At 44.8% G+C, this 26,259-nt stretch overlaps 1 protein-coding gene and 1 long non-coding RNA gene across 2 annotated transcripts; one reads left to right on the top strand and one right to left on the bottom strand.

The window, feature by feature from the left end:
- Positions 1–1,881: 1,881 nt before the first annotated feature.
- On the top strand, positions 1,882–10,046 carry LOC122935700. The gene is made up of 3 exons (XR_006388817.1): positions 1,882–1,990; positions 4,009–4,065; positions 9,876–10,046. It is a non-coding gene; the product is annotated as an uncharacterized LOC122935700 (long non-coding RNA).
- A 4,538-nt stretch (positions 10,047–14,584) lies between these two features.
- LOC122935699 (multiple coagulation factor deficiency protein 2 homolog) lies at positions 14,585–24,390 on the bottom strand. The gene is made up of 4 exons (XM_044291538.1): positions 23,925–24,390; positions 23,203–23,289; positions 21,232–21,356; positions 14,585–14,954 (listed from the first exon to the last, which is right to left on the bottom strand). The coding sequence occupies exons 1-4, from the start codon at positions 24,137–24,139 to the stop codon at positions 14,800–14,802; spliced, it is 582 nt and encodes a 193-aa protein (XP_044147473.1). The 5' UTR covers positions 24,140–24,390; the 3' UTR covers positions 14,585–14,799.
- Between the last annotated feature and the right edge of the window lie 1,869 nt (positions 24,391–26,259).

Here is a 26,259-nt window from a genome sequence, read left to right as displayed (position 1 = left end):
GCTGAACCACCACCTGAGGAGAGAACTGTCGTTCCTGTCGTCTCTCTCTAACCCATCGGTCAAGTCGGACTACAAGGGTCATCATCTCCTCTAGAGTCTCTGGAAGCTGATAACTCACTAGAAGATCCTTTAAGTTATCAGGCAGACCTGACCTGAACTGACTCTTAAGTGCTGGTTCATTCCATCCTGAGAGAACACACCACCTTCTGAATTGGGTGCAATACTCCTCCGCAGGTAGATTGCTCTGAACCAGAACCTTTAGAGCAGTCTCGGCTACCAGTGTCCTGTCTGGTTCATCATACAGGGTACCCAGGGCCTGAAAAAAACCCTCCACTGATGTTAAACAACTGGCGTCAGCAGGTAAAGAAAATGCCCAGTCCTGGGGATCACCCTGTAACCGGGAAATGACAATGCCCACGCGTTGACTCTCGGGGCCAGAGGATACGGGGCAAAAACAGAAAAAAAGTTTTACAATTTTCTTTAAAGGAAAGAAACTTCGTCCGATCTCCAGAAAAGGGCTCAGGAAGCTTAATCTGGGGCTCTAAATGCGGACTGGAGGCCTGAGGAATGGAAGTACCTTGTCCTAGCTCAAAAGAACAAAGTTTCTCCCCTAGCTCCTGCACTATCTGCATCAGGTTAGAGACATGGTCAGTCAGGGTCACCAGAGGATTCATGATACAGTGGTTAGGTTATGGCCTGTTAATCTGTGACGGTCACGATCACGTACACTACACAGAGGGGGCAGGATAGTGACCACTGCGCTCCACCCTCACCCCTGGCCCTGCCTACTTGCCTCGCAAGTTCTAATAACTGGGGACAACTAGACGGCAGTCACTTAGGATACGTGCTGGAAAGACAGACAAGACAAATAACGGAACGTGAACAGACTGGGTCAATACCTAGAGAGCTACGCAGTACTAAGGAATGAGCAGAGAATAGTCAGGAAAATCCGAGGTCAAATACCAGGATAGAAACGAAGTACAACAGGAGTCCGCAAAGAATCGTCAGGTGGAAGCCGGGGTCAGGATACCAGGAGAGACGCGCAGTACAGGAGGAGCAAGCAAAGGATCGTCAGGGAACGGGGTCAGGTAGTATTCAGTAATCCAACAAAATGCCAGGAACCTAGAATTAACAGGCAACCTGTGGCCAGCAGGCTGCCTGTATTTATAGTGGGGAGTGAGGGTCATGTGACGTGGCCAGCGTCACATGACCGACAGACCGACTAGTCGAGCACCGAGTGATCAGCTCAGCGCTTAAGGCAGACCTAGGAGCAGGGAGTCTCCCAGCTAGCAAAGCCGCCCTGGGAACGAGGTCAAACCCAGATCCTCGCTCCCAAAGCTAAGCAGCAGGTCTGCGGCTGATGGGAGACCGAGTGCGCCTTCGGCACCCCGTTACAACCATATTGGATGCCCAGGCCCGTCGCTAACAGACAGGCAAAACAAGCAATTGCTTGGGGCCCCGAGCTGGCCCGGGGCCCCAAGCAGAGCCGGTGCTTGTTTTGCTTCCTTTAAGGCTGCAGCCTCCTGAGCGCTCTATAGAGAGCCTCAGTAGGGTTGCCACCCGTCCGGGATTAACCCTGACAGTCTGGGTTTGTAATCCTGTGCGGCACAGCGATCTCTTACTCTAGTCTCCTGACTTCTGTAGCAGGCAGCCAATGAGCAGCAGTGCTGGTGGTGACGTCTAATCCTGCTGCCAGCCCTGCGGTCCAGCACACAGCAGCCTGAAGACTCCTCCTCCCAGCCTGCTCCTGATCAGAGGAGCCGACATTGCAGTAAGAACTGCTGGTCACTGCCCCCCTTCCCCATGGCTAGCTGGTGCCCTGTTAACCCTTACCCTCTTATTTACACAGCTGCTGGTGTGTAAACAGCCAGAGCTGGAGTAAATGATGCAGCTATGTAGTCTGGACCGAGGTCGGAGGGGGAGGGTTGTCAGGAGAGGCAGTGTTACTTACTAGCTGTTAGGACTGCCCTTCCAGGAATCCTGCATAAAAGTGAGTGCATATGTGATCTGTAGTATGTGCCTGTATGTAATAACATGTGTGATGTGTACCATGTGCCTGTATGTAATAACATGTGTGATGTGTACCATGTGCCTGGATGTAATAACATGTGTGATGTGTACCATGTGCCTGGATGTAATAACATGTGTGATGTGTACCATGTGCCTGGATGTAATAACATGTGTGATGTGTACCATGTGCCTGGATGTAATAACATGTGTGATGGTACTAGGTGTCTGTATGTAATAACATGTGTGATGTGTACCATGTGCCTGGATGTAATAACATGTGTGATGTGTACCATGTGCCTGGATGTAATAACATGTGTGATGTGTACCATGTGCCTGTATGTAATAACATGTTTGATGTGTACTATGTGCCTGTATGTAATAACGTGTGATGTGTACTATGTGTCTGCATGTAATAACATGTGTGATGTGCAGTATGCGCATGTGAGGCTACTTTCACACTAGCGTTCGATCGGATCCGTTCTGAACGGATCCGATCATAATAATGCAGACGGAGGCTCCGTTCAGAACGGATCCGTCTGCATTATATTGGCAAAAAAAAGCTAAGTGTGAAATTAGCCTGAGCGGATCCGTCCAGACTTTTACATTGAAAGTCAATGGGGGACGGATCCGCTTGAAGATTGAGCCATATTGTGGCATCTTCAAACGGATCCGTCCCCATTGACTTACATTGTAAGTCTGGACGGATCCGCACGCCTCCGCACGGCCAGGCGGACACCCGAACGCTGCAAGCAGCGTTCAGGTGTCCGCCTGCTGAGCGGAGCGGAGGCTGAACGCCGCCAGACTGATGCAGTCTGAGCGGATCCGCATCCAGACTACATCAGGGCTGGACGGAAGCGTTCGGGTCCGCTCGTGAGCCCCTTCAAACAGAGCTCACGAGCGGACAGCCGAACGCTAGTGTGAAACTAGCCTAAGTATTTTCTTTTTTTTTAATTCCTGGAGAATCCCTATTAAACACCATGGCAGGATGAATAGTTTTATTTTAGTTGCAGCCCATGGGGAGTATCCCCAACATCTGGTAACTTGTAGGCCATAGTGATGTCCAGTACAGCCTGGACCCGGATTCTGTGCTGAGCATCTGAAGAATTGCACACCATGGATGTTCCTGGTATCCTTATACTGAGAGTTTTTTCTATCCTCCACCTAGTAAGATTGTTACCATCTTCCAGTTTATTAAATGTCTGTTATGCCATAATAGAGCTTGCCCGGCTCACTTCAGCCTTGGAGGCCTGCTCTTGGAAGATAGCGACTTCAGAAATCTCCAGCAGCAGGTTCTCAGATCCTGTGAGGCAGTGAGGGGCACCTTTCTGGGCATAACTACTGTGAGGGGCACATATCTGGGCATAACTACTGTGAGAGGGCACATATCTGGGCATAACTACTGTGAGAGGGCACATATCTGGGCATAACTACTGTGAGAGGGCACATATCTGGGCATAACTACTGTGAGGGGAATATATTTGGGCATAACTACTTTGAGGGGGCACATATCTGGGCATAACTACTGTGAGAGGGCACATATCTGGGCATAACTACTGTGAGGGGAATATATTTGGGCATAACTACTTTGAGGGGGCACATATCTGGGCATAACTACAGCAAGGGGGCACATATCTTGCCATAACTACAGTGAGGGGGCACATATCTGGATATAACTACTGTTCAGGGGCACATATCTGGGCATAACTACAGCGACAGTTATGCCCATAACTACAACTACAGGGGCACAAAAGTAGGCATAACTACTGTGACAGAAACAAAGGTGGGCATAACTGCTGTGAGGGGCTACAAGGAGGACATAACTATTTTGAAGGGATCACAAGGTGGGCATTGTCCTAGGGAAAATGTCCTAGATTACCCTGCTATACATTGGCATGGCTCAGTCTTACAGGCCAGCACAGCGCCCCCTGCTGGTGATTTCACAGGGGCAGTCACCATCCCTTCCTTATGTGATTATTATTTTTTTCTCTATCACCACAGGGACCTTGTTCTGGATCCAGCGGACATCACGCCGACGCCAGCAACACCCTAAATAAGGTAGGACCAGATTTTATTAGGTCTGGGTCTGGGTGAGTGTAGCCATGCATTGGGCTTAGGGCTCTTTAACATGAGTGGATCCTGTGCAGGTAATCCGCTGTGTGAAAGAGACAGCAGAAAACGCAGCAGTAACATGACTGTTAATGCTTCGTGCCTCTCTGTTATCTTTTTACTACAAAATCACTGTGGCAACTTTATCTCACTGTGATTTTGTATTAGATTGTATGGTACAGTGGTGTTTTTTGCAAATGTTCATTTGTTGAAAATGTTCAAATTTCATGCACATTAAATGCAACAGCAGTATTTTCACTGTAAACCTCCTTTTTTATTTATATAAAGTGTGGGTGAACTTAAACTGTATGGCTATACTGTTGTTCCTGTAGGCTTTGCGTGCTTAAGGTGGGGAGGGGGGGGGCCTCCATGTCTATTTTGCTTGGGGCCCCCAAATTCCTTCAAACGGCCCTGTGGATGCCTGTGATCAAGGGCTCCTGGCGAACTGACTGGATCAGTGTTTCTGACACCAAAACGTAGAGAGAAGTAGATAAGGGGCGTTCAATTTGAGATCTCAAAAACTGGAGACATGCCATTTATCCACAGCCTAGCATGTGGTTGCCCATACAGTGAGAAGATCGCCTGAATAAAAGTATCTGGGATGTTAAATTTGTGTAATGCCATTCTCATCAACGCCCAGTTGACCCTATCGAATGCATTTTCGGCATAGATACTCAGAAGCACTAGAGGAGTTTTCCTATGATGTGCCACATGGATGGTATGGAATATACGATAAGCGTTGTACCGACCCTTTCTGCCTCTCACAAAGCCAGACTGCTCACACCCTAAAAGTAGCGGCAGTGCAGCGCTCAATCTAATGGCTAGTATTTCAGCCCATATCTTTAGATTAATGTTCAAGAGTGAGATGGGTCTGTAGCTACCACAACTTAATGGGTCCTTCCCTTCTTTAGGAATGAGTATAACACATGATTCCTGCGATTGCCTAGGGAAAGATTGCCCTTTAATTAGCCTATTGCAAACCTCTGTGAGATGAGGGAGTAAGACTAGTAAACTAGTGGGAACTCGTCTGGACCCGGGCTTTTCCATGGGATGAAGCTGTCAATAACAGCTTGCACCTCTTTGTGGGTAACCAGTCTAATCAGATGAGTGCCCGTCTCCGATGAGAGTGAAGGCAAATTAAGTGATTTTTAGAAACATTGCAGCTTTTCAGTTCTATTGAGGGTCTCCTCCTGCCCCACTTCCTGATTAAGGTTGTATAGGGCTGAATAAAACTCTTGAAGGGATTTAACAATTGAAGGTGTATGTAGGGCGCCATCATTCCCTATAATCTTATGAATTTAAGATGACTGTTTAGAATTTTTTCAGTAATGAGGACATCATCTTAGTTCCCTTATTCCCATGGGCATATATTTTATGTTGAAAGTAAAGCATATGCTTTGCCACCCTCTGAGAAAGAAGATTCTTTAACTCCAGTCTGAGGTTCACCAGGTCTGCCTGTGCTATAGTGATGGCAGATTTTTTTATGTATTCTTTCTATGGCTGCGATTTGTGCCAGTATAGAGTCAATGGGCCAGATTTATCATTACTCTGTGACAGCTCACTCCACTTTCACATATGGCTAAAGTCAGTTTTAGCCAAGTCAGATTTATGATCGGCCCTTTAAGACTGTGATAAATGTGGTTTGACGGTAGCAGTTTATCTGTCAGTAAGCAGCTTTGCAAAAGTCGCACATCTTTACGAAAAAGTCGCATGTTCTATTAAAGTCTCATAAGATAAGCATGGTCCTCACTGGAGTGAAATTGCGCATTTTTTGGGGACTTTTTTGCGACTTTTTAAATAGTCCCAATAGTAAATCTGTCTAGAGATTCATTTACATAAGAAAACACGCCCACTTTCAGAAAACTGGCGAGCATAGTGCAGAGCAGAAAAAAGTCGCAAATTTGTTCGCAGTTTTAGCGTTTGCGCATTTTTTTGAGACTTTTTCACTCCATTATTCTGACTTGAGCTAATGATAAATCTGGCCCAATGGCTTATTGTTAATCCCTCTTTATTTTTGTGCCTAGTGCAATAAATACTGACAGACGAAACGTTGAGAGAAAAGTAAGAAGATAGTTTACTCTTGATCTTCTCGCAGTGCTGGGGGTTGTTTAAAAGTGATTTGTTAAAGGGGTTATCCAGTATCTACAAAAGCCACCCCATGTGCCCGGCCCGTCTGAGGGAATATACTTACCCCTTTCCCCGTGCCGCACCTTGTCCCTGCACCACCTCTGCTGCTTCTCCCTGTACATGGATTAAAACATCCGGTGTCGGGACGAGCAGCCAATGGCAGGCCGGGAAGGGGACGAGCCTTCCTACCACCATGGGTGACACTAGAGAGGCTCGTCTCCGTCCCCGCCTGCCATTGGCTCCCCCCCCGTGTACAGGGAGAAGCAGCAGCGCGGCGCCGGGAGCGGGGTAAGTATATTCCCACGGAGGGGGCTGGGGGGGCTGTTGTAGATACTGGATAACTCCTTTAGTTCTCCAATTTCAAGCTTTGCAGGGCAGCGAGTTCAGAGTAAGAGACCAATATCGTAATAGTTCCTATCCTAGAAACACTACAAAATGGTAGGAAAGAAGCAGAGATTAAAATGTGGTCAAGGCGCTGGAAGGAGGAATGAGGGTTGGAGTAGAACGTGTAATCTTTAGTTGTGAGATTGAGATGCCTCCAAATGTCATTAAGATTCAATTCTTGTAGTTTATTATGTAGTTTACCAAGGAGTGAGATCGCAACGCAGGTCAGGCTTTCTCTAGATCCTCTGGAGTATGGACGACGATGCGTTTCCCTCCCTTAAAGGGGTTCTGCACTTTGTTTTAACTGATGATCTATCCTCTGGATAGATCATCAGCTTCTGATCGGCGGGGGTCCGACACCCTGGACCCCCGCCGATCAGCTGTTTGAGAAGGCAGTGGCGCTCCAGCAGTGCCGCGGCCTTCTCACTGTTTACCGCCGGCCCACTGACGTCACAACTAGTATCAACTAGCGTGGGCGGGGCTAAGCTCCATTCAAGTGAACAGAGCTTAGCCGCGCCCAGGCTAGTTGATACTAATCGTGACGTCAATGGGCCGGCGGTAAACAGTGAGAAGGCCGCGGCACTGCTGGAGCCCCTGTCGGACCCCCGTGAAAATCGCATCCACAAGCAAGTGCGGATGCGATGCGTTTTTCACGGATAGTTGCTAAGAGATGTTATTAGTATACATTCAGTTTTTTATCACGTGCATGCAAAATGGATCAAAAGGCATTGCACCCGCGCGATAAAAACTGAACAACTGAACGTGATCGCAGGCAAAAATCTTTGCCTGCGAAATCTCGCATTTTTCACTGAACGCATTTGCAACGCATCCGGACCTAATCCAAACACGCTCATCTGCAAGGGGCCTTTCTGTTTAGTTTTTTTTTTAAATGTGTCTGTCAATTCTGTGTGTGACCATTTTTTAGGGTGCGGTCGGTATACTTCTCTACTTTGCCAATATAAGACATAATAATTACGAGCCAGGAAGTGGAGGTCCAAGTAGTGCAGGAGAGGGATGTGTAGGTGTAGGTGGAAGAGTCGGAGGAGGTGGGGGAGGAATTCAACACTGTTTCTGTTTTGTTTTTTTCCATGTGTTTGTCAATTCTGTGTGTGAACTTTAGCAATTTTTTGGGGTGCAGTCGGTATATTTCTCTACTCTGCCAATATAAGACATAATAATCTTGAGCCAGGAGGCAGGGTTACGAGTGCAGGTGGAGGAGGTAGCCAACATTTCATTTTTTGGTTTGTGTAGGCCCCAAAACTGAAAAATGGCAAAGAGAACGCACAAAGTGCGCTGGAATATACCAACGGCTGGGTGTGGCCAGTATACTTCTCTACTCTGCCAATATAAGACATAATAATCTTGAGCCAGGAGGCGAAGGTCCAAGTGGAGGAGGAGGCAGATGTGGCGGTGCAGGTGGAAGATGCAGGCAACCATTTTTTTTATAATGTTTATTTTTCTTCCTTTTTTTGGTTGTTTTTTGGTTTGGCCCCAAAACATTAGGAAAATGGCACATTGAATAAATGCCACGCCAGGGAACTCCATTGAGCTGGGTTTAGTGTGCTATGTCCTTTGACGTGGTGGGCAGTACCAGGCATACTGGCTGGGGGCCGGCCACTCTGCTTTTGCACCCTGCTCCCTCTTTTGATGTGTGGCTGGCCCTGTGTGACCCCCCACCTCATCCTCCGAACTGCACATGTCACGCGGATGACCTGGATGCCATGTGAGGTCTAGGACCTCACCATCCTCCACATCATCTTCCACGCACTCCTCACCACTGCCCTCCTTGCCACTCTGCACAGTGCAGAAAGCCACAGCTGTTGACACCTGTGTTTCGTCATCATCATGAGAGACATGCTGCTGCTTCCATGTCCTCATCCACAAACATAAGTGGCTGGGCATTAGTGCACTCAATCTCTTCCACTTCTGGGGCAGGGCTAGGTGGATCACCCATGGAAATCCTGCCAGCAAAGTCATTGAAAACATAAAGAATTGCTGGCTCAGACTGCTTGGCTGATGTGCAAGGGGTTGAGGTGACTGTGGGCCGCCGGTGCCAACTCTGCTCTTTCAGCAGTGGACCGGGTAGAAGACAATCTGGAGGCACTCTCAGCCATCCAATACCAACTACCGCCTCTACTTGTTCTGGCCTCACTATTCTTAGAGCGGTATTTGGCCCTAAAAAATGACGCAGAACGTCCTGTTGCCTGTGTCTCTGACTTGATCCCTACAAAATATAGGAGGAAACTTCTCCATCTCCTTATGTTCTATGTTAGTAGGAAGGTGTTTCATTTGGGTACATAGCTGGCACAGATCGACAACGTCCTCTCGCTGCGGCAGGAGCTCCAAGACCACTAACACCAGCAGCACCACGTCCACTATTTTTGATGCTCTCCTCATTTTTGTAAGGTCATCCACCAAATTGGCTCACAGACGAATGCAGCGTCCCACTCCTGTATGTGGGCACTGCAAATCTGTTATATTGCATGGTGTACCATGTTGATTGCACTTTTGTATAAATATTCCTGTTAACAGGCTGTTAGGTGCATTACACCTATTACACGACTAGATGGGGATAGCACCACAGTATATATACCTCAGTTCAGGCCTAGTTAAGTTAGTTGGGAGTTGGTGAGATGTAGTAGAATGAGTAGTGAGGAGCAGGGGGGAAGGAGAGGACCCCCTCCTCTCAGCTCTCTGGAGCGCCACGGTCCAGAGTAGCCCAGACCTCTCTCAGTTATCAAAGCCAAGGAATAGGCAAAAGGTGGGACCTTGCTTCTACGGTACACCCTTCCGGGGTGCCCAGTGAAAGATTATTTTCTATATAAAGACAAAGGAGGACAATAGCCATTTTACTAGGCTTCAGGCACCTTTGTACCAAGGTGAAGGATTCATTAGCTTCCAGCAGCCTCACCGTTTATTAATTTATTACAAGTTCAGAAAGGCCATCTGTAGCAACACTGAAGTAGAAGATTAGGATCCTAAAACCACCGTCACTGAGAACAGGACCAGATTCAGGACTAAATACCTGTGTGTACACAGCCTCCTACTATAGCCTGAGATATAGCCACATATACAGCCTGTTACCTGGATTTACGACATCCAACCTCCATGTTCATAAGAGACTGTTTATATCTGGATGTAAATTGCTGTCAAGACCCTGTTTACAGTAAAGTTCTTAGTTGGATGAACTCTGTCTCAGTCTTCCATCTCCATACTACAACCACTCTCATCATTTTTGCACCACCAAGGTGATGGCGTCACAAAATTACCTTATTCAGGGGCCCAGCTGCACCCAGAAAATCTAACTACCATCAAGTGCACCTCGATCACCACCTGGCCAGTGTCCCCTATAATAGAGCGTGCCCCGAAGAATTTGGTACTGTTCTCTCCTTCACTGCAGCTCAGCCCAGGGAGCGCCAAAACTGTGAGTAAAGAACTAACTGTTATTATTCCTCAATACACAGTCATCTCACAAGTTATCCCCCTGTGGCCTAGGTGCTGCACGAACAATTGTATTTCCGTGTCACAGGGGCAATCGAAGGGTTGTGCACTCCAAAAAATAGCTATGTGTCACAACATAATTAAAAGACTGATTAAATATTGTATTTCCGTGTCACAGGGGCAACTGAAGTGTTTTGCACCCCAAAAAAATAGCTGTGTCACCGACACAATTAACAGACTCATTAACTATTTTATTTCCATGTCACTGGGCGATTGAAGTGTTTTGCACCCCAAAAAATAGCTATGTGTCACAGACACAATTAACAGACTGATTAACTATTGTATTTCCATGTCACAGGGGCGATTGAAGTGTTTTGCTCCCCAAAAATTAGCTGTGTCACCGACACAATTAACAGACGGATTAACTATTGTATTTCCGTGTCACTGGTGCAAAGTAGTATTGAGTTTTATTGCACCTACCAAAAATTACTACAAGTCACCCACAGACTGAAAGGCCAGATTAAGTATTGTTTTTCTGTCATTGGTGCAAAGGTGTTGTATTGCACCCACATAAATGCCTACAGGTCACCCACAGACTTTAAAACACAAACAAACAAAAAAGCAGCGTCCTGTCCCTACACTAGTCAGAGCAGAATGGAAGTGCACCATGTGATCCGGCATTTATGCATGCATGGTCACATGGTGCGCTGGACAATCACAGCCATGCCAATGCTAGGCATGACTGATGGCTTCTAAATGTCCACAGCTTAAACTTGTGTCGCTGCAGCCTTTCAACAAGCTTTATTTAAACTCCAAACACAGATTTTCGCGCCAATATCCGTGTTCGGTAAGAACCCCAATAGTGCGGTCCGGGTTCGCTCATCCCTAGTTACCAGGTTTCCTTCTCTGCCGCCTACATTTCCAGTTGTTAGTTTTCCATGTGCTGGAGGGTATAGACTAGCTGCTATGAGACTCCCATACATTGCAAATACAGTAAAAGAGCAGGATCTTCTCTTCTAATAACTAAACTGTGGTGTTGTAGGTAGCACTATTGGGTTCCTATGAGCAGGGCTGTCTTTACCAAGGGGCAAAAGGGGCAGCTGCCCCGGGCCCAGTTGCTCCTGGGGGGCCCAAGGCAGCTGCCTCTTGAGCCCTGCTAGCTACTGCCTCGGGTGTCAAGCTGTCTGTGAACTTTAACGTTGTGATCTAGGACCTTGGATGACATCATCACCATGTGACCAGTAACCTAGCAAATACTGATCACATGGCTATGAGGTCATCACAGGTCCTAGCAGGAGTGTTGCAGAAGTTAACTGTGGAGCTTTTTTGTGTGAAGATTACATCAGAAAAAGGTGACAGGGGCTGTTATGTTAATATAATGTAAACTACTGTATAGTGGGGTGCTGTATATTGTGTGGGGGCCTGTATACTGTGGGGGGCTGTATATTGTGTGGGGCTGTATACTGTGTGGGGCTGTATACTGTGGGGGGCCTGTATACTGTGTGGTGGGCTGTATACTGTGGGGGGCCTTATACTGTGTGGGGGCCTGTATACTGTGTGGTGGGCTGTATACGGTGAGGGGCCTGTATACTGTGGGGGGCCTGTATAGTGTGGGGGGGCCTGTATAGTGTGTGTGTGGGAGGCCTGTATATTGTGGAGTGCTATACTGCTGTACTGTATACTGTGGGTGCGGTATAGCGTGGAGTGCTATACTGCTGTACTGTATAGTGTGGGGGGCTGTATCGTGTATAGTTTGGGGTGCTGTATACAGTGAGGTGTTGTATACTGTGGGCTGCTATACTGCTCTACTATATACTGTGGGGTACTGTATAGTGTGGGGTGCTATACTGCATACTGTGTGGTGCTGTATACTATAGGGTGCTATACTGCATACTGTGGGGTGCTAGGGTGCGCTGTAACACTAGGGTGAGCCAAGCCCTGGTCTCCTTCCTGCAGAGCGGTGCCCACTTCCAGCCTGAGCCCAGCTGCCCAGAGCGCTGATCCTGAGCCGCTGGAGTCTTCAGAACTGGAAGTATTTACAGTCATTCACTGTACTCTACGAGATGTGTGGATTTTTTGTGTGTGTTGTGGTGGAGGGCGTGATTGCATGCTAGGGTGTGGGAAGGCGGGATCCAGGGGGCCCAAGTAAATATTTGCCCAGGGGTCCAATCAATATTAAAGACGGCCCTGCCTATGAGGCGCTGGTGAATTTTGTATTTAGAGTGGGAGTCAACTCAATTTGTTGCTACACTTACATGGTAACACTGACATGGAAAAGGATCTAGGAATTTTAATAAACAGCAAACTAAGCTGCAAAAACCAGTGTCAGGCAGCTGCTGCCAAGGCCAATAAGATAATGGGCTGCATCAAAAGGGGCATAGATGCCCGTGATAAGAACATAGTCCTACCACTTTACAAATCATTAGTCAGACCACACATGGAGTACTGTGTACAGTTCTGGGCTCCAGTGAACAAGGCAGACATAGCAGAGCTGGAGAGGGTCCAGAGGAGGGCAACTAAAGTAATAACTGGAATGGGGCACTTACAGTACCCTGAAAGATTATCAAAATTAGAGTTATTCACTTTAGAAAAAAGACGACTGAGGGGAGATCTAATTACTATGTATAAATATATCAGGGGTCTCTCCCATCATCTATTTATCCCCAGGACTGTGACTGTGACGAGGGGACATCCTCTGCGACTAGAGGAAAGAAGGTTTGTACACAAACATAGAAGAGGATTCTTTACGGTAAGAGCAATGAGACTATGGAACTCTTTGCCTGAGGAGGTGGTGATGGTGAGTACAATAAAGGAATTCAAGAGGGGCCTGGATGTATTTCTGGAGTGTAATAATATTACAGGCTATAGCTACTAGAGAGAGATCATTGATCCAGGGAGTTATTCTGATTGCCTGATTGGAGGCGGGAAGGAATTGTTTATTCCCCTAAAGTGAGGAAAATTGGCTTCTACCTCACAGGGTTTTTTTTTTTGCCTTCCCCTGGATCAACTTGCAGGATGACAGGCCGAACTAGATGGACAAATGTCTTTTTTCGGCCGTATGTACTATGTTACCTCTAATATAGTTACGATAGTGGGGCGAGTTGGACCACTTTTGTTGATCTTCACAGTCAGTGAGAGGACGATGAGAAGTAGTCTTCTTATATACCGTTTTGGCACAACCCCACTCTCCTGGAATTGCGGCATTTGCCCGATTTTGAATTTTGGCCACAACACGGGGTGAAGTATCATACCCAATTGTACGAGAGGGCACTTTGAATTCTTGCTGAAAGCTAGCAAAGGTTATCAGTTTATATAGATATGTTTAGCTGCGATATACATGCGGGACCCAGTTCAGTAGCGGGACTGTCACTCTTGAGTGTGGGGGCTATCACAAGGTTAAATTTTATATAACTCCTCCATTTACAGTGCAATTTCAAATGGAAAGTCGATCTACCAACTTGGAAGATCTTCAACTGAAAGAGCTAGCTTCTCTACATGGAGGTCCATGGTAGTTTGCACAAGAGATCGGCTTATACAGACTAAACTCCACAGGGTTTATCTAATGTCAGTTAGGTTATTTTGAACTATATATTAAAGTTGTAGAATTTTAGCTAGGAACTGGAAAATTAAATTTAAAACATTTTGCCAATACAAATTAGGACTTAAGGATAAGAAAATACTGGTTCTGGAAAGATCAAAGAGTGTTGTGTGTGGTCTGACCATTACTGTTCCTAATGACTGGTCTAATCACAGAAGTATCCTACATCAGAGAATGGCAACCTGTATCACCTTGCAGGTAGAGGAGCCACTAGCTGTACTCCAAGTTTGTTCAATGTACCAAGAACAGACACTCCGTTTTCTGACAATAGATGGGACAAGCCCAGGAGTGTGGTACAAATGAGTGGTCCAGATTGTGAAGGCAGGTGATATGCAAGAATGGATGCCAGTGAGGAAGACGAAAATCCTGTTAAACCATACCACTGAGGTAAGTCAGGTTTCAGATGGCTGTATTACAGACAGATTTACAGCCGCAACACCCTATGTTTCGGTACAGTAAACCTGGACTTCATACAGTTTGGAGCAATAGTCATTGCAAAAAGAGGACATAATTATCAAGCAAGATGTGTTTCTTCAGTATCCAAGAACCTGAAAAAATTGTGGTTATACACATACAACAATGAACTAATTCCCTTATAGAGACCCTCGGGATATCAATATGTATCAATTTCAATGGTCAGTATAGACCTAGAATCCCTTTAGGGGTCTCTAACTAATGTTAAAATTAATATTTTTTTATTGGTATGTATTAAAAGAAGATTATACTTCACACACACAAGAAAGGGGAGTATGTAAAATTATCAGTGTCTAATGGCAAGTGAGCTGAATCCTCTTATGGTGACTGCCACGGTCACTAATTAAATATGTCGGTTCACGGACAACAAAGTGGTGGGTGTGTTTGGGAGTCGTGTTTATGTTTAACATATATGTCACACGTATATCCAGGTAGGCAGTACGGGTCTCATCCACCCGTCTGTCACAACCATTAAGAGATACTCAATTGATATTTTGCAACGATCTCCAGACAAGGTACGCCACTTGATACAAGCGTGTTGGTATGTATTAAAGTTTTCACACTGAAAAACTGCATATACACATACAAGTAACAAATTATACACAAGCTATACACTGGCAACACAGCTACTGTACATGGAAACAGATTTTATTGATATTTTAGCTGTTTTTCTTAGATCCTGTTTTGTCCTTTGCAGTTTTATCCAGAATTGTGGTTGGACTTGCAGTGCGTTTTTGAGAGTGCATATATTCAACAAATGATAAAAACCCATCCTTATCCAGATCGTCTTCTTCTAGAACTTCATCTGTCATTTCTGTGTAGAAATTAAGAATTGGGTTATGGAGTGGTGAAGAAAAAGGATTGTATATCAAACAAATAGCAATTTCCCACATACCGGTGGTCACAGCACAACCTCACGCCAATTACAGCTTGGCCCACTGTCCCCCAGTAGATGCAGCAAGGCCTTCTTAGGCCTCTTGCACACAACCGTATGCCCTCCGAGACATGCGGTCCGTGAGCGGGCCATATGTCCTGGGGCGGCATACATTGTGCGCACGGGAGCGCACAGTATCATAGGTTACTATGATGCTGTGCGCATCGGGCTGCCTGCGGGACTATTGCCCGCGGGTGGCCTGATGCGCACAGCATCATAGTAACCTATGATACTGCGCGCACGATGTATGCCGCTCCGGAACATATGGCCCGCTTACAGACCATATGTCTCAGAGGGCATACGGTCGTGTGCAAGAGGCCTTATCCTAAGATTATGAAAACAGTGCTTATTTCCATACCACCAGTAGTGCTTCTCCCTCTTCATATATTTGCTGTAAGGACACTTACCTCTTCCTCTCACCAGTTGTTATAGGAGGACCTTGCCCTTTCCTTAACCCTAAGTTCAGACCTGAGCGTTTTACAGCGCGTTCCTACGCGCTGTAAAACGCTCAACACGGAGAAACCAATGATTCCCTATGGGAATGGTTCTCACCTGGGCGTTTTACAGCGCGTACGATCGCGCTGTAAAACGCCCGACGCTCAAACAAGTTCTTGAGCTTTTTTTTGGGCATTTGTCGCACGTTCCCGCACATAGAAATTCGGGAACGCGCGACAATGTGTGAACGCCAGTCTCTGTATGCATACAGAGCGCTCGTTTCAGAACGCTCAGGTCGGAACCCCCTGTAAAGGGAGTCTTTCACCTATACTGACTTTTTTTTGAATACTAACACCATTCTCAGCATTATAGTACCCATATGTGAATGCTACTTCCTGTTTAGCTGTCCGCTACTTTAATCCAATATTTAAATTAGGTCTGAAGGTGCCCAGGGGCGGCGTTCAAGCGGCCGGTGCCCAGGCCCCTCTTCGCTATTCATATGAAACTTCTCCCCTTTAAACACTAAGGCCGGCCCTAGGTTCTTCTTATTCCCGACTCCCTTCAAGGTGAAATGCTGCGCCTCCGAATCGCCGCACCTGCGCACAGCATTACCCACTATGGGAATCCGCTTCCGAGCGTTTATTGCGCATGCGCCGGCCCCAACATCCCGATCTAGCCGGCGGCTACTTCTGCTTTACGGCAGCCCCATGGGCCATAGACACAATGGATGGGAGGGGACCTCACTGACTTCTATGGTAGAGTCTTCTAGGCATGCTCTGTGACCCGTGCAGAGGTCATTGTACAAGGAAGGAGCAGATAAGCTCTGACAGTCACCTATTGGTGGATACTGTCTTATCTATTCACAGAGGTGATATTATTACAGGCAGGATTACAACGAGTTAACTGCAGTAAAGTAATCGGTAAAAACCAAGAAGTGGCACCAATTATTAGACATAGTGGTCAGTGTGAAAACTGCAGGATTTTTGTTTTTTGTTTAAATATTAAAAGTGACATGGAAAATTAAAAACAAATACAAAATTATTACAAAATGTTAACCATAAAAAAGTAATTTAAACAGCAGGCCTGTCATACATCCTCCCCCAGTTATAGCAGTACACTTTAAGGGGGTTTCCAGTCACTGTTGACTAATGTGTTTGTATCATGCTGAATGCCACTTATTAAATATAAAAAATGGCACAGAATATATATTGGCACAGACTTTATATTATTAAGGTATGCCCCACTGTTGACTAAGTGTTTTGTGCTGTCCACATGGAGATCTTGTCCATAAAATGGCTGCTGATAACTCCAGAGACATTATTCAGCTTTCTCCATTCAAATACACTGCCCCTGCCATCTGCATTTGCACTATTGAGAGTTTAGTACAGGTGCAATGTGTTTGAATGGAGGAGACTGAGTGATGTGTCTGGTCACATGATGCTCCATCAGCGGCCATCTTAAGGACAGTACAGACGATTTGCCCAACAAGAAGACAATATAGCAAATGGCACAGAATAACAACAGAGGCTATTCGTTGGTGCTACATATTCATACTACCTATACATTGGTCATCAGTAACCAAAAAGTGGTGAACCCCTTTAACAGAAGACAACAGCCCCACTTCTTCCACCTGTGGTTTCTAGTTTCTCTTCTAAATACAGATTGATGTATAGAAGGTTATCATCTGACAGCCACTGTGTGCTCTCCTTCCTCAGCACGAGTGGCCCATGGCCTGTGTAAGCACCCATCTGCCAGACATATGGAGCGCAGAGACCTGGTCTTGTGAGTCACTAATAGAAACCATATTTTGGCCTACACTGCTATCATGTGTCAAAGGGTGACATGAATTTTAAAAGGAACCTTTGCTAATGCCATAATGTTACAATAAGATCTGAGTGGTGCAAGTAAGTGGCACATTTTCTCTTACTACATTAATGGGGCAATGTTGCCGGGATGATGAAACCATGATAAATTCTAAGAAGTGAAAGGTATGGAATTCAGGTATACATTTTTTTTTTTTTTAAACATAAAATGACATGACGTATCAGCCCCAGAGCTGACATCTAGAGAGACGTACAGCTCTGTAGGAACAGATAACTCTGCTTTGATCTTCTCTATCACAGCTTCAACCTACTTTTTAAATCACTTTGAACTCCACTTGCACAACTTTTCTTGCATTTTATTAAAAAGGGAAAATTTAACCATTAGGGCTACCTGTGCAGAAGAAGCAAACCAGATCCAAATCCGATCAGATCTCTGGAGAACACAAGTATATAATACATAATGACTTGGCCAGGTTCTACCAATAAACCTTAGGGTGGAGGCTTTTCATCATATCCAACATGTCTGAGTCATGATTTATTGATAAGTCCCTCATATCCCAGTCTATGTATCTACAAGTATATTTAATATAGAGAACATACTGTATTTTTTGCTTTATAAGGTGCACCTCTCCCCCCCCCCCCCCCCCCCCAAAAAAAAAAAAAAAAAAGGGGGGGGGGGAGGGGGAGTCAGTGCATCTTATAAAGCAAAGTGCATACAATCAAGCTGGCCAGCAGTATTGCAGGATCTCAGGAGCTTTTACTTAGCCTGTTCCTGATCCTGCGATTTAAGTGTGGGGTGGGTGGCAGGCAGCAGTTAAGCATTCAGTGAAGCTGAAAGCTGCCGACCTGCACATCCCTTCTATGGGTACGCTCCATAGAAGAGGAGGAGAGAGCAGAGCAGTTCTCCCTCTCCTCTGCACTGCAGTACATGGGTGTATACTTAAGGATGAGGGGAGTTGTAGTCACATTTAATATAAACACGTGCCAATTACAGTACAGTCTGTGGACAGTGTTAAATGTAAATAGAAACATAGAGTACTGCAGTACATGGGTGTATTCTTTAGGATGAGGGGGGTTAGTCACATAACAGGTGCATCATTCACAGATCTTCCAAATATCCTCATAACAGTGTGTCATCCGCAGATACCCCATTATAGTATAAAATGTTGTTTTATTAAATATTTTAGCACACCTTTTAGTTCAAAATATCTCCTCTAAACCTTAGATGCGTCTCATAATCAGGTGCGTCTTATAAAGCGAAAAATATTGTATGTGTTCATAGAAACGCACAGGACACTAAACTTTGGGGAGCTGGGTAGTTATTATATTTAATTAGGAGCTTTCTCAGATTGTGACACTTTTGCGCTACATCTAATTCACAGTTACAATTGACTAATGAAGGAGTATTTCTCTAATGATATATTTCTTTGTTTTATAGTAAATCTAATTGTACTCTATGAGGAAGATTTACTATGAAGAGAATTTTTAAGGTCAGTTTTGAAGGAGTTTTCGGCAGACTACAGCCTGCCCAAGCTCCCTGGATCTGGCATAGCTGGATGTCAATATAACAAAATAATAACAAGGACAGGTGCACTCTGCGGTCTTACTAAACCCTCAAACTGATTTTAAAATTGAGAGATTAGCCAACATGTCCTATGGTATAGGACATGTTTGAGCCCGAGCACCGCGTCAAGGTTTCTCAAGTAGCTCGGGACCTAACACTCACCTACCTGTGACATGTTGGCAATACCAGGAGCCAGTGGGCAAATTACAGGAGCATGAGGCCGACTCACAAACAACTCACCAGTTACCACCAGCATGTAACCATGCTAGAAATGGGAGGAGGGAGGAGTCTGCGAGTCCCACTCAAGACTGGCTGATATGGCCCGATATGGTAACTGGTGAGTTGTTTGTGAGTCGGCCTCATGCTCCTGTAATTTGCCCACTGGCTCCTGGTATTGCCCACATGGCACAGGTAGGTGAGTGTTAGGTCCCGAGCTACTTGAGAAACCTTGGCGCGGTGCTCAGGCTCAGACATGCCCTCCTAGTAGGACATGTTGGCTAACCTCTCAATTTTAAAATCAGTTTAAGGGTTTAGTAAGACCGCAGAGTGCACCTGTCTTTGCTATTATTTTGTTATATTGATTAAATCCACATAATTGCTATCTTGTGTAGGATGTCTATTGTGGTACTTGTGGTTCGCTGTGGGCATCCTCCACTGTATGCATTTTTGCTGGGGATCGTCATTAGCAACGAGCCACAAGTGCAGGATTTGCTCCCCTGTATATATATATATGCACAACTGCATGTGGGTTTGAGCACTTCCTGCCTGTTTAATACCACGCCATTCTTTTCAGTTTGTATACATAGCTGGATGTCACGGCAATACCTGCCAGCCCCCACTGACTATAATGGAATACGGGAGAGTAGGACATGTTCTAACTTTTTAGCGGGGCCACGGAACACTGAGCATCTTTTGCAGTTCCATTGAAATGAATGGGTCTGTATCCATTCTGCAAAATTGTGGAACGGATGCAGACACAAAAATACGGTCATGTAAATAGGCCCTTAAATGGGGGCTGGCAGGCATTGTGGATCCAGAGAGCTCGGGTAGGCTGTTCTCTGCTGATACAGCCTGCAGGAGACTAGCGTGAAAAAAAGCCTTAGATGTTTTGTTTTAATTTTTTCTGGTTCTTTTAAAAAAATGCAGCATGCTGGGGCATTTTCACATTACCTTCTCTATGGGGGAAAAACTAAATTTAATACTAAAAACATTAATGCCTCAAAAAACATTGGTACCCTAAAAAACTGCATGCAGTTATTCGGCCATTTTTTTCTGGTAAAAATAACGTACAAAGACACGGTGGTTGGAATCAAAGATCTCAAATTTGGACTCATCAGACCAAAGCACAGATTTCCACTGGTCTAATGTCCATTCCTTGTGTTCTTTAGCCCAAACAAGTCTCTTCTGCTTGTTGCCTGTCCTTAGCAGTGGTTTCCTAGCAGATATTCTACCATGAAGACCTGATTCACACTGTCTCCTCTTAACAGTTGTTCTAGAGATGAGTCTGCTGCTAGAACTCTGTGTGGCATTAACCTGGTCTCTAATCTGAGCTGCTGTTAACCTGCGATTTCTGAGGCTGGTGACTCGGATGAACTTATCCTCCGCAGCAGAGGTGACTCTTGGTCTTCCTTTCCTGGGGCGGTCCGCATGTGACCCAGTTTCTTTGTAGCGCTTGATAGTTTTTGTGACTGCACTTGGGTACACTTTCAATGTTTTCCCAATTTTTCGGACTGACTGACCTTCATTTCTTAAAGTAATGATGGCCACTCGTTTTTCTTTACTTAGCTGCTTTTTTCTTGCCATAATACAAATTCTAACAGTCTATTCAGTAGGACTATCAGCTGTGTATCCACCTGACTTCTCCACAACGCAACTGATGGTCCCAACCCCATTTATAAGGCAAGAATTCCCACTTATTAAACCTGTCAGGGCACACCTGTGAAGTGAAAACGATTTCAGGTGACTACCTCTTGAAGCTCATCGAGAGAATGCCAAGAGTGTGCAAAGCAGTAATCAAAGCAAAAGGTAGCTACTTTGAAGAACCTAGAATATGACATATTTTCAGTTGTTTCACACTTTTCTGTTATGTATATAATTCCACATGTGTTAATTCATAGTTTTGATGCCTTCAGTGTGAATCTCTAATTTTCATAGTCATGAAAATAAAGAAAACTCTTTGAATGAGAAGGTGTGTCCAAACTTTTGGTCTGTACTGTATAAAAATGCAATATTCTGTGACTTTTTGAAGCCAGATTTCTGGAGTGCAGGGCTCGAGAGCGTCCCCCTAGCTGTTCTACAGTATAAGATATACATCAATTCGGAAGTTACCACCTACCTATATAATGCTTCATCCTTTCCTCCTTAGAGAAAACGGTTCCTAAATGCTCTTCAAGAGATTCCTGTAAAGCTGCCAAGATTTCCAGTCCATCTAGGAGCTTATTATGATCAAAGTCATGTATTCTGCAATGTACACGAGTGTATAGTTAGTTACATCTCTGCTTTTCAATCCCAGACCTAGAAAAGACTTACTGTAGACAGTGGACTATCCTCTGAGAACAGTTTTTTAACACAGACTATACTATATTATGAATACAGTTTTATTGGACCATTCAAATAAATTCGTAGCATTGGGATTTGCAAAGTGTCATCTCTGTCACTGTGTAAGCTTAACATACATCGTTACAATAGCCTTTGTGTCACTTGTATTCCACAATATGGAGTCTTCACTTTAGCAGATAGACATAGCTTAAAAGTTTAGTTTTAGAGTTTAAGATCATGCATCAGCTGGCTCAATCCCCAAAAAACGGGTATGAAGCCCGATACAGTTGATCCGGCTAAGTAAACCAATACGTTATGTTCCTCCATTGCGCTCTTTCTGAGAAAGATAACTTTATTAATATGTAAATTAGGTGTTTAGTGCACCAAGGGGTAGGCCTGATTTGATCCTTGCTATGGGGCACTTACTTCTCTATGTATGCCACTGTACATCAACTTCTGCTTCCCATGCAGCACAGATTATGTTATCCTGCACCAGGAAAAGGAGATGCTTGGCTTTGTTTGGGTGGAGGATGATTTCATTGCTGACTACTGCGCATGCACCAATAGTGAGATTTCAGGGCAATGGGAGTGGTCTAAATACCAAGGAAGAGAAGGAGATATGGTGCCCCGAGAGGGAACAGAGGATCTTAAATGTGGTATTATTTTACTCAGGAGGGTTAGCTCTACTTTCAGGCATTTTTCATGGTATAATAGGGTTGACCCTGCCGACAGATGCTCTTTAAGGCGCTTGTCCAGGATTTTACAAGTGATTGCATATCCTCAGTATCGGCCATCAGTATCCGATTGGAAGGGTCCGACAACCTAACCCCTGCTGATCAGCCATTCTGTAGTAGCTCCAGCACTGGAAATACATAGCTGCGTCCACCGTATAGTGGACGGAGCTAATTACAGCAGTACTGCTCCCATGCATTTTAATCAGAACTGTGCTGCAGTAACCAGATCCGTCCACTACACAATGTACGGAGCTGTGTCATGAGCTACTCTGAAACAGCTAATCGGAGGTGTAAAATCCTTTAAACTTGAACTGAAATGTTGCTCACATCAACTTACTAATCAAATTTTAAGAAGCCAATTGGCCCAGCCATGACATAACATTTTAATGGTGTTTATCACAGCTGCTTGGTTACATGGCAGGCGAAGGCTTCGAATGATTTCTTTAAACTGTGGCCTAGGAAGCCGAAAAGCATCCTTTTAACTAAACGAGTTCAAATTAGTGCAAGTAGTGTCATGCATAGAAGTGCTAGCTACACACTGTAGTACTTGAGGGTAATGGCTCATGCATGAGGCTATATGAGGCTCATGCACGAGGCTATATTCTAATGGAGAATCTCTGTACACACAATGATGAAATCTGAGAAGTTTCCTACTAAGGAGACATAGAGGCTTCCTACTAAGGAAACATAGAGGCTTCCAGGCCAGTGTGCATGAGCCCCAAAGGAGAGTGGGGCAACAATGTTTCAAACATATTTAGATCTGGATTGAGCTTCTTGTATGTGCATTATTCAACCACAATAAAATGCCTTCCATTTAACTGTGAAGTTGTGAGTGGCTGAGGTAGAATAAGACATCTCATTCGAATCAAGTGATGAGAGTATGCAATTTGCCATCTCAGACCACTCTACCAAGAGGAAGTGAAATCCCCCTACCCAATCACCCACTGTAATAGCTTTAACAGTTCATCAGATTGCAGCGACTAACGGCCAACACATAAAACACATTTTCTTGTAGACCACTGTATTGGACTTACGTGAAGTAATAGAACTCAAGCTCATCTTCTGAAGCTTTTTCAAGGTCAATTTCTCCCAGTTCATGCTTCAGGTCCTCTTCAAGATGACTAATCAGTTACATGGAAACAAGTGATAGAAGGAGCAGTTCACTAGTACAACCGGTCCAATAATACATAGCCAAAATATAATGTATAAGCACTAACCAGATGCTAGTCTAGGAGAAATGTACAAGCTGTACACTCAATTTGTGGTATATCCCATCTAATGCCAGACACATACAGTATTATGGCTTTGTAACAAATAACAGGGACAATAACCTGTTAAACATAGGTAGCCAAACTGAACTGTTTGGCCAGTTTTATTGCACCCCATGTAAATACCCACAATCACACTGTAATTGAGGCCAATCTAGACTTCACAGCGGTCATCCTTACAATACCTCACCTTTACTCATTAATGTGGTCTCTCAATGTCTTGCCATGAAATGGTCATGAGCTGGGTTTATTCTTTCAACACGTAAGGCTCTGTGCACACTACGTCTGAGCTCTGGCTTTGCTGTATACATTAGGAAAAGCTCCTGATGTGTACAAAAATGTATCCATAGGGTTTCTTCGCCTGATGGAGGCTAAAAGAGACTCCATATATGACTCAGAACAGCTATACATCTGGAAATCTACCCCACATAATACCCCCAGTGGAAGGTTCAATATATCTCTAGGGGATATGATAGACACAAACTTACTGATGGTCGGTGATGATCGTCTTGTTGTGAAAAACATCTTTAGGAAATTCTACTTTTATGGAGGTACCTGGGTTCCCGTTTACAAGACTCCAAGGTACAAGGATGAAGAATAAAATATACAGCATACTCCGTGCAGCTCCTTCCATCATGAACGTATGTCTGAGTGCTGAGGTGTCCTTATGAACACCTGACTGGTTTCCCAGAGAACCTGACATTATGGGGACGGGTGGATTTACTGAGATATTGACCCTTCAGAAAAAGTGAGATTGCAAAGCACGTGTTGGACTTTATACTTTAGCCATCAATGTAATAAAATCAATTGTGAAATTCTTATAAGATGACTGGTATTTCTAATAATAATCAGCACGTTTCCTCTCTGGGAAACTTTTTTTTTACCTTTTTTTTTTTTTACCAGAGTAGAAAGGAGCAGCAAAGGCACAATGGGGGGAATCTATTAGTGCTTGGGGTACTTTCACACTAGCGTTTTTCTTTTCCGGCATTGAGTTCCGTCCTAGGGGCTCAATACCAGAAAAGAACTGATCAGTTTTATCCTAATGCATTCTGAATGGAGAGCAATCCGTTCAGGATGCTTCAGGACGTCTTCAGTTCAGTCTTTTTGACTGTTCAGGATGGAGATAATACCGCAGCATGTTGCGGTTTTATCTCCGGCCCAAAAAACGGAACACTTGCCTGAACGCTGGATTCAGCATTTTTTTTCCATAGGAATGCATTAGTGCCGGATCCAGCATTAAAAATACTGCAATGCCGGATTCATCTTGCATGCGCAGACCGGTTAAAATGTGAAAAAAAAAAAATAGAAACGGATCCATTTGTCCATATGATCCGTTCTTGCAGTGCATTTGTGAGACTGATCCGGATCAGTCTACAAATGCTGTCCGTTTGCATGCAGATTGCCGGATCTGCCAACGGAACTGCTTGCCGGATCACTCTGCCGTAAGTGTGAAAGTTTATCCGGGAAATAATATTGATGACCTATCCACAGGACAGGTCATCAATACCACATTGGCGGGGGTCCCAGACCCAGCACCCCAGTCGAGCACCTGTTTTGGGAAGCTGCGTTGCTCACCAAGACACTTACCAAGCACAGCGCTGTACATCGTATAGCAGCTGTGCTTGGTATTGCAGCTCAGCCCAATTGACTTAAATAGGGGTGAGCAGCAACTAGGCCACGTGACCGATGTACTGTGACATTACATGGCTTGGCCTCTTCTAACAGCTGATCGTCTGGGTTCCCGGGTGTCGGATCCCTGCCGATCTGATATTGATGAACTATTCCGAGGATAGGTCTTCAATATTAGCTCCTGGATAACCCCTTTAAGTCCTGCAGGCAGGAATTCTAGCTGCAAAAAGTATCAAAATAGGAGGTGGCAACTTTTTGGGCTTATTTGTGTATTTTTGCACTAAAAGACCAGCCACTCCAGTTTTGGAAAGTGGAAGAGAAAGTGAGCATGGTTAGCCTAGAGAGCTGATTTATGCCACATTTAGGCTAGTTTCACACTAGCGTTAAAATCTTCCGACAGAGGTACAGCCTGCTGGAGTTTATCGCATCCGGCATAGCCGGATACTACCTTTCCTTGCAGGAGCTCATAATGGGACATGGTGGGGATCTGGCTTGTTTCCGGCCTTAGTGCCAGTATTTGGCCGGATAAAAACTCCTGCAAGCACTGGTCTTTGTCCGCAAAACTTGTCACAATAAGGCTAGGGTTACATGGCGACATGTGTTGCACGACTTGTGCAACTTTTTTTGTAATGATAGTCAATGGTGTCTCAATGCGACATGCTGCGACAGTCGCAAGAAATCCATCAGTCGGATTTTTGTAAGACTGTCATGTCGCAGTGCGATACGATTGATTATCTTTACATAATGTCACATGACTTTTTAGCGACATATGTTGCTGTGTAGCCCTAGCCTAAGGGGTGGTGTAGAAAGTGGAGTAACAGGGGGTCACTTACACAACCATATCTTCGGTCAACATCTAATCCGCATTCATTTCAAATGTGTGCTGTCCACCTCTGTATGTCCGTTCCCTGGCTCCACAAAAAAATAAAAATAAAATAAAGTATAAAAAAATATATTTCCTATTCTTGTCTGTTTGCAGACAAGAATAGGCATTTCTAATACAGGGCAGGACCTATAAGTGTTTTTGCGGAGCCGCAATATGTGGACAGCAATACAGACATGGTCTTGTGAATGCCCTCCTAAGACACCTATTAAGATGTACCAAATTTATCAAACACATCACCTTTGATAGATTTTGCGCAAATTAGGGCAATGCAGGCTCCTGGAAAATGGACTTTAAAAATGCCCCACTAT

This window comes from Bufo gargarizans, chromosome 4 (genome assembly GCF_014858855.1).
Source record: "Bufo gargarizans isolate SCDJY-AF-19 chromosome 4, ASM1485885v1, whole genome shotgun sequence".
In the NCBI taxonomy this organism is placed as follows: Eukaryota; Metazoa; Chordata; class Amphibia; order Anura; family Bufonidae; genus Bufo; species Bufo gargarizans.
This window is presented reverse-complemented; position numbering and strand designations above follow the sequence as displayed.